Genomic DNA, 9,790 nt, shown 5'->3' with positions numbered 1-9,790 from the left:
AATGACTAAATTTTTAGTTCTTAATTTTTGACATAAAATTTAAATTTATTTATATATATTTTAATTTTAAAATTTAAAAGAAATAAATATAATATTTTTAATTCAATTATATTAATCTAGACATAAACCAATTTTAATTTTATAAAAAAAAATTAAAAATATATTTAACCCAAATTTGATATTACCATATTTTCTACCTGACTTTTCTTCCATTGTCTTCTCACCATGCGTTAGTTGAGACCAAAAACATCCATGATGTGTTGAGAGCATAAGATCCATGGTGTGTTGAGCGCCACCTGTGAGTTACCCAATGCAATTGCGTTACGCATTGACTCACTCCCAAACATAAAGTCACACCGCTTTCCCTTCAGCTTCTGCATGCACTCTACACGATGGAAACCAAGTTCTGGGACCCTCCTCTTTGCTCTCACACTTTCCCCCTTCTTCCTCGTCTCCCTCTTTCTTCTCTCACTCTTCGCTTTCCCTCCACACCACCGACCACGCGCCTCCTAGCTCACGCTTCCGTCTCCGACACCCAACAAACTCCGCCTTCTGTTACAGTCAAACCCACTTACTCCCCCACTCCCCCCAATCGAGACCTTCGAACCCCTCACAGCGGGTACTATTTCGCTTTCCCTCCTTCAATTAACGCTTTCAATGTCTCCATTGTTTTTTAACTCTTCAACAATTAGGTACCATTTCGATGGGACTACTCGCAAATTCTTCGAGGGATGGTACTTCAAAGTGTCCATTCCGGAACGGAGGCAGAGCTTTTGCTTCATGTATTCCGTCGAGAGTCCCTCGTTTCGCAAGCCGTTGACGCCACTCGAACAGTTGCAATATGGGTCCAGGTTCACCGGTGTCGGAGCCCAAATTCTCGGCGCCGATGACAAGTATATTTGTCAGTACTCTCCCGAATCGCAATTCTTCTGGGGAAGTAAGGATTGGTTTCTGCACTTTTTTTTTTTTTTGCTCGTATTGTTAAATCACTGTCTTATTCTTTTGATTTGAATCTTGGAAATGCTTAGGCAGGCATGAGCTGATGTTGGGGAACACTTTCGTGCCCAACCAAAACTCTAAACCTCCAAACAAGGAGCTTCCTCCTCAGGTTTATATTCCATCTTTCTACCAAGCACATGGTTATTCCGTGTTAAAGTTTCATCTAAACTCAAATAAGATAAAATTAGAGTCAATTATAGTAGTAGCTGTTTGGACTATTGGGTCACTTGTATCTTATCATCTGAGATGTATAGTTACGCAAACTTTGTGTTAGAGTCCTCCAGTCTTTGGTGAAGATATGTTAAAGATCTTACATTGACCAGTGATGTAATCATAATAGTGTATTGAAGTGAATGACAAGACTTAGCAATCCACTTTTGAGGTTAAACTAGACCAAACTCAAAATCTAAGTCTTCAAGTGATGGTTTTTCAGTGGGACCTGTTTTGTTACTAATTTGGACCTTGCTTTTTCTTGTTGGTAGTTCTTGACTGTCTTGCAAATTGCAATAGGGGGTTTGCTTTCTTAATTTTCCAACAATTTTAAACTACCCAAGCACATGGTTTATATATGTAATTATGTCATAGTTGGCTTCCAGACTGGCCTTCTCTATCTCTGCTGATTATGCTTTGTGTTTGGTCATTCTGCTTAGGAATTTAATGATAGAGTGTTGGAAGGTTTTCAAGTCACTCCCCTTTGGAATCAAGGTTTTATTCAAGATGATGGAAGGTGGGGCTTAGATTTCTTTTTAAGTATTGCATTCTCTGATTCTTTAGTACTTGACATGGATTTTAATTATAGGTCAGATTATGTGGAAACAGTAAAAACGGCTCGTTGGGAGTATAGTACACGTCCTGTATATGGTTGGGGTGATGTTGGGTCTACACAGAAGTCTACCGCTGGGTGGCTTGCAGCTTTCCCTGTTTTTGAACCACATTGGCAAGTATGCATGGCTGGTGGACTGTCAACAGGTGTTTGCTACTTGTTCAGCTATTGGCTATTTGATCTCTTATTTTATTTATTATGATCTAGTGTCCTGCTTCTTACGTCTGAACTGAAATATGATAATTTTAATTGAACTATTGATATGAATAAATCGTGACAGTAACTACTAATGTAATTTGCCAAAGAGATGGACATTGAGTCACTTGAAAGATAATAATAGATAGAAACAATGCTAGTAAGGATTAAACATCTAGAACGTTGTGAGGCTAAAAGCATATAATTGTTGATAGAGCCATAATGTAAGACAGGATAAGAGTAAGTGGTCTTAATCTCCTTTAGAATTTCGAAGCTAGAAATGTAATGTTTGTATAAAGATCGGCTTTTAGGATCATGTTTGATAATCAGTATGTAAAGTGCACGTGTTCTTTAAAGTTAATCACCCCTGTTTGCGATAAGATAGTTTGTCCTCATTCATTTTCCTCATAAAAATTGAATCTCAGGTTGGATTGAGTGGGATGGCGAGAGGATTGAGTTTGAAAATGCTCCGTCTTATTCAGAGAAGAACTGGGGTGGAGGATTCCCGAGAAAATGGTTTTGGGTAATTTTTCTTTTCATCACGAAAGTATATCTTCATTAATCGTGATCACATCAGTTCATCAGCTGTAGCTGGTGTATGTATGCAGTGACAATCATTTTGTCTTTTGAAAAATATGGATAGGGAGTTGTTTCTTCATTTCATTTATATGTTTAGATTTTAAAATAATCAGTTGTCTATTTACTGAATAATCACTAGATGCAAGAATGATAGTCCTTACATTTAGGGCTTGAAGACTTTTAGGTGGTGGAGTCCTTTTGTTACTTCTGCATGATCAAGTATAACTTGATAAAGGTGAAATATAATCTTCTGAAAGGATTAGCTTCATAGTATTCGTGATATATGATAGAACACCAATTAATAGAGTGATAGAGTATAATTCTGAGTATAGACAACACACAGTATACATCAATACAATTGTTGTCCTAGTGATGGAACTCTCTTACAAAGAGTATTCTCTATCCACGAACTGCAAATCGCGACACACTAGTTTAAGGATACACCTTGTCATAAGATATAATCCTAATTCTAAATTGCTATCAGTTATTTTTTATGAATCACTGTCACCATGGAGTTTCTAATAAAGAAGTGATAATTGATTACTAATATAGATAAGTTTTTTCTATCACATGCAGTCCTAATATTGACTGCCTCGATTTCATCAATGGATCCTTCCTAACCAATCTACTTGGATCTTCGTTTCCATCATTACTTACTGGTTGCTGAAACTAGAAAAAAAAAAAGTTTTTTCCTTATTCTCTTCATCCATTTTTCGATAGCAGTTACATATTGGCATAGGGCATCATTATCTCCCAAAGTTACTAACATGAGCTGATTCACCTTGCATTAGTGTAAAGAGAGGAATTTCTCTCCTCATCTCTCCATGTGTTCTTAATTTAAATATTGCAGCAGCTCCTTCCATTTTTCCTTAAAATTCTTTTGATCCCTGTCATTTCATCTCTGCTTACATCAAAAGGAAGTAAGGTCTCCGGTTTGAGAATAACGTGAAGCCACAACCAGAATTTGTGCCTTTTATCTCTTTCCAATTATTATTTGGTTTGGCTCGCTATAGCATTTATAGACATTTACTCAATTTTGCTTCCCTGCTCCAAACTTCAGGGCCAGCAATGCTGTTTGTTGCCAGTTCTTTGACTGACAAGTTTAACTTCCAGTTTTAAGTGATTTTTAGTCATTTCCACTTCAAAATCTCTTGCCAATTTCCATGCCTTGAAGGCTAGATATGGCGTTAAAAGTAAGGATGCTGCATTTGATATTTAGTTGAAGTCTCATCCAAATATTGCTCTGAGGCAGCGTATTTACTTGTAGAGAGGAATTCAAATTTCTCAACATCAATCAAGTATATTAATTTCTCATATTGGTTCTTAAACTCTCTTTCCAAACTTTAAGTGAAATTGTCTTCTATTTCTCTCAAGAGATTGAACCCATGGATGGTTGATTGCTCTGTATTTAGCCAATTTGATGCTAAATAGGGAAAACAAGTTAACCCACTATCAAAGCTCTTTTCTGGGTAAACTCTTTAAACTTATGGTAAACTTGCATGAACACTCTAGTGAAGAAATGCTTAACGAATTTGAACAAATGTAATTTTTATCCAAATTTTACTCAATGATGATTATATTTTATTAGACTCAAATTATTGAAGAAATTAACTCCTTTTTGAGTTGGTTTCAACGTAAGAACTTCTGTTCTTATGAATTTGTATATGGTTTAGTCATCTATGTAGTTTAATTATTTAGCACTAATGTACTATCATACTTTATTAATGTGAATTGTGATTTGCTACTTTTCTTTATTTTTTATGGTGTCGGAAAATTGAATTGTTGGTGTATTAAGAGTATTATGTTATGCATATATGTCATTAATAGATTTTGGATATTATGTTTTTTATTTGGTAAACTTATGAGTTTATGGAAGTTTCACGAGTTTACATTAACTCTCTAGTTAACATAAACTCTTGAGTTTGGCAACTATGTTTCTAAGTATGGTTTTGTCCCATTGATCCATCCTACAACGTCTTCCCCATTGAAGGTGGGCAGTTTTGCTTTCTTAACTTCCGTACAATAGTCACTCATGCTTTATGAAGCTTGAACACACCTTATAGATGGTGTGTTCCCATGTCCGGTACGTATTAGACACCGACACACATCAACACTGTTTCTCTCTATTTTATTATCTTTTCCTTCTCTGTTTCTCGAGGCTCCTTCCACCAAAGTAAGGTTCTATCAATACAGCAATACAATTGCTGTCCCAGGAACAAAAGTGTCCTACTGGGAGTACTCTCCATCCACAAACTGCAAATAATGACACATTGAACTAATTCTACACCCTACTATTAGTCTAATCCTAATACATAATCGTCATCAGCTATTTCCTATGAATAACTACCACCATGCAGTTTCAACTATTGCAGTGTAAGTTATTTTCTATCTGTGAGAAAAAGAGAAAATATTTTTTTCAGAATAACTTGATGTTTTTTCCAGCTGCAAAAAAAATTTAAGAGTATTACAAAGATAATTATTGGCAAAACAATTTATAAGAGAACAATTAAGATACCCTACTTTGTAAGAGGCATTGAACCTAGCTATACCTAGTATCAGTAGATATCTTGGCAGAAACGGCTAATGGAAAAAATAAACATGAAAGAGGCTCTTATATCTTAAAATATTTCTGTTTCCCAGCTTATTATATATACTTCTTAACAGTTGCCTCAAATCCACCGATGGATCCTTCTAACTGACCCACTTAAATATTGGTTTTCATCAGTAACTAAGTGTATTGGAATTTTTACAGCTGGTTAATATACTTCTATTTTATATTAATGGTTACTTATTGTTACCAATATTTGGATTAGTGTTTGTATATTTTTATGCATATCAAATTGTTAATGTCTCGTGCAGGTTCAATGTAATGTTTTTGAAGGTGGTAGTGGAGAAATTGCACTTACGTCAGCTGGTGGATTGAGGCAAATTCCTGGAATAACTGAGACCTATGAAAATGCTGCATTGGTAACTTTATACAGCATTCGCTATCAGTTTGACATATTTATTAATTATATTTCACTGGCTTCATGTAATATTAAGTTTAGCTCCGAAATAAATGGTGGGGCGAGGGGTAATGGGACATTCTCTATGATTTGACAAAACCTTGTGTGAGGATGAAGACAAGTTTTTTTTTTTTATTTCCTCAGTTTGGTATTAATTGCATTCCTAACACTTCAAGGAAACTTTGTCCACCGTCTGCAATCCTGAGTGATGGGGAGACTGGTGATAGTTATGCAATTGAAGTGGTTTAATTAGGTCAATATTTCTTTTGGAATTTTTCTAACTATAACATGTCTAATGTTTGATAGTAATTTTTTTTTTTCCTTTTTTTGGATCTAAACTTTTGGTGAAAGTTTCTTCATGTTCTTGTTTTATGATTTTGTTTTCTTTAGTATACCCCTAGATTGGTTGTTGAAATTGTGGACACTGGTTACGTTTGTCCTGACTTTTGTAAATCCTTATCTGGTCTCTAACTTCCAAATAATATTCACCTCAATCCTTTTCTACCTCAATTTACATTGATTTTAAGGACCAAAGTGAATGAGTTCATGAAAAAAGTCAAATAATTTGAAAAGGTTAGGGAGGGACTAAAGAGATCAGTTCTTACAATAATCTAGGGCTTATTTTTCTTTTCTACTTATTCTTTGCTCGCAACGAACAATTAATCTTTTTAGTTTTTATTATTTTATTATTCTTGATCTTTTTTTCTTAATTTTATATTATTTTGTGTTGCAAACTGCTGCAGATTGGAATTCATTACGATGGAAAATTTTACGAATTTGTGCCATGGAATGGTGTTGTTAACTGGGAAATTGCTACTTGGGGTTATTGGTTTATATCAGGGGACAATGGCAAATATGTGGTAATTATACCTTTCTAAGTACTTTTTACCTTTTTCAGTCGTTTAGCCAATAGTTCGCACAGTCCACACTAATTAAGTCATTGAAGTTTGCATTTCATTTCCGTTTAATGAGATCTATAAACATTGGAGTCGTAATTGCGTGTGAAAAGAGGGAAATCAGTTGAATCAGCTGAACATATTAATGGTTATACGATTGAATAGGTAGTGGGAATTGCTTTGGTACTAGAGTATATCAGACACAACATATTGTTATTTTGACAGGTTGAATTAGAAGCAACAGCAGAGGATCCAGGTACAACATTGCGTGCTCCAACAGCAGAAGCTGGGCTTGCCCCTGCTTGTAAAGATACATGTTTTGGAACTCTAAAACTGCAAATGTCGGAACGAAGATATGATGGCAGCAAGGGGAAGGTCTTACTCTTTTTCTCACATAAATAAATTGTTTATAAGATTTGGTATTTAGTGGAACATTCTCATGAATATTTGGTAAATGGCAGATAATTTTAAACGTTTCAAGTAACATGGCAGCTCTAGAAGTTGGAGGAGGTCCATGGTTTGATACTTGGAAGGGAAAGACATCAACACCAGCAGCCCTAAAACGTGCCCTTGAATTACCCATAGACGTAGAAAGCATTTTTAATCTTGTTCCTCTGTTTAAACCACCTGGCCTGTAGTCAATTGGTTTTTAATTTAATAATGCTCCATAATGCACGCATGCTCTATTTTTACCATTTTTCTTATAATAGTGCATGAAAGGATTCAAAATTTTATCATATGAATAGAAAGGGATTGTTGTTGAGAAAAGAAGTATAGAATAACGGTGTTTACATTGATTTTAGGAACAAAAGTTTTATACGTCGGCGATTCTTGACTGGGTTAAAATATATTTAGTTATTGAACCTTAATATGAAATTGGAATTTATTAAAAAAAAAATTGTTTTCAAATTTTAAAAATAAAGAGATATACTCATTCTAATATAATTACATTATTTTTTGTTAACAAGTTAAATATATTTTTTAGTTGATATCAAAGTGAAAACATGTTAAATGGAATAAAAAATTAAAATGTTAACATGGAATATATTTGATCTATTACAAAAATTTTAACATTTGATTAAAAAAATTATTTTATTTATTTTTAGAATTTAAAGGTCAAAATGTATTAAAATTTTATATTAAGATGAATTTTAATTTTGGATTAAAATTTAGATACTAAAATTATATTTAAATGTTATTTACTCTAATATCAAACTATGTAAAAAAACCGTGAATGTTAAATTGTCAGATACATTGAAGAACTTATTTGTATCTTCTATTTTAAAAAATTGTCAGATACATTGAAGTTTAAATTTTGGGTTTATTTAAGTTTTATTAAACATTTCATGTATAAAATATTATTTTGCCTAAGTCCTTGATTCTTTTAGAATAATGCGACTACTATTATTTTATTTTTGTATCTCTAGTTTTCTTCAATTTGTCCTCATTCCCTATTCAAAAGATGGAATGATAGAATAAAAGGTGTTTGGAGCAAATAACAATCACGTTATTCATTAAAGCTAAAGTGAAAGTGATAGAATGTTTAAACAAAAATAGAAATATTTTGAATAATAATAAAATGAAAATTTATAATAAAAACTTAATTTTGAGAATACCTGTTAGCGTAATATTAGAGTAATATTACGCTAATATAATAGATGGAATATTACGACATTTTCTTAACTTAGTTACAGGAAATGTTGCTGTATTTTTTTTAAATTAAGTATGGATTATTGTATATAAGTGATTCATATATCACTAAATAATACACAATAATAAATATAATATTTCTTTCTATATGTTTCGTATATTCTTTCACAAAATACTCCTTAATTAAGTTTTGTATCTACTTTCCAATAAATCTAAAGAAATTTGGCCACTAAATGAGTTTTTCTATAGTACCTTGTGTCTCTTTCAGACTTGTTAACTAGTTGAGAAAGGTGGTGTGTTTGAATTCAATTTGCTAACTGCGAGTAAGATTTCGTGGTGGCAATGTTGTAACTTGTAAGGTATACCAACCCTCTTTCATCATATTTGTTACTGTCGCCAAGGTTGACTTCATTGTTTTCTTTTCAGATTTATTTATAGGATACATCTTAACCAATAATTTGAAGAACTAAAATAATAGATTCAATGAGTACATAATAATTATAATATATATATATATATATATATATATATATCCTTCAAATATTTGAATTCATCATTAATTAGATTTAAAGGTTTGAATTTTTTTAATGTAAATAATTACATTATTTAAAAAAATTCCTCTTTTATTTTATTTTATAATTTTGTTTTAATAATTTTCTTACAAAAAAATGATTTTTTTTTGTGTAACACAAAAATGTGAAGACATAAAAAAATTAATTAAGCGGTCAATCACTAATGATCCTTTTATTAGGTTGCTTATGGATATATTTGTGTGTAGGTTATGTTATTCTCTATACATTTATGTAGAAGAATAAGTGATTGGCTATGCACCAATACTTTAATTTGGATCACGTATCCGTGTCAGACACGTATTATGTTTGATATTTTAGGATATTTTATCAATATTTATCAATAAAGTATCTAATTTATAAAATCGTAGTATACTACAAGAAAATATTTGAAATAATGACCAAATTTAGTGATAAAAAATAATTAATCATTATATAGTGACCAAATTGACAACTAAAATAGTTTAAAAAAAATTATAATTGGTCTTTAAATTGATATTTAGAATAATTTCAATTATGAATTAATTTCTAAATTGGTCACTGACATTAACTATTAGGTTTTGACTACCAAAATAATTGGTCTTTAATTAGGAAATTTGGATTCATACAATAACAATCACGTATCCAATATACGTGGTGTATCTTTGCATCATAGGTGATCAGTGTTCACATAATGAATTGACTTAATTTTTAATTTATAGTTTTTTTTAGTGTTAAACTTTTTTTTTTATTTATATTCAGGAAAACTTATTACACTTAGTTTGTGAAAGATGTATTTCTAACAATTTCGACGTGGGACTTACCTCTGAAAGATATATTTCCTAACAATTTGGTACCTTTCATTTTCTGAAAGATATATTTCTTAACAATTTCGATGTGGGACTTACCTCTGAAAGATTTATTTCCTAACAATTTGGTACCTTTTATTTTTTAACAATTTCAATGAGGGGCTTAGCCTCTGAAAGATATATTTCCTAAAAGTTGGTACCTTCGCTTATCTATAAACGCAACGCTCTCTTCTCTTTCATTTCACTTGCTGAAAAGATGAGAGGTGCCAATAGAGTCGTGCACGTG

The 9,790-nt window shown here is 32.2% G+C and overlaps 1 protein-coding gene across 1 annotated transcript; it reads left to right on the top strand.

The window, feature by feature from the left end:
• Nucleotides 1-271: 271 nt before the first annotated feature.
• LOC114164033 (tocopherol cyclase, chloroplastic) lies at nt 272-7,268 on the top strand. Its single transcript, XM_028048494.1, has 10 exons — nt 272-619; nt 693-937; nt 1,029-1,108; nt 1,650-1,726; nt 1,799-1,968; nt 2,443-2,540; nt 5,456-5,563; nt 6,345-6,461; nt 6,723-6,872; nt 6,959-7,268. Exons 1-10 carry the CDS (start codon nt 393-395, stop codon nt 7,133-7,135), a joined length of 1,449 nt encoding a protein of 482 aa, XP_027904295.1. The 5' UTR covers nt 272-392; the 3' UTR covers nt 7,136-7,268.
• The last annotated feature ends 2,522 nt before the right edge of the window (nt 7,269-9,790 follow it).

This window comes from Vigna unguiculata, chromosome 9, assembly GCF_004118075.2.
Source record: "Vigna unguiculata cultivar IT97K-499-35 chromosome 9, ASM411807v1, whole genome shotgun sequence".
In the NCBI taxonomy this organism is placed as follows: domain Eukaryota; kingdom Viridiplantae; phylum Streptophyta; class Magnoliopsida; order Fabales; family Fabaceae; genus Vigna; species Vigna unguiculata.
This window is presented reverse-complemented; position numbering and strand designations above follow the sequence as displayed.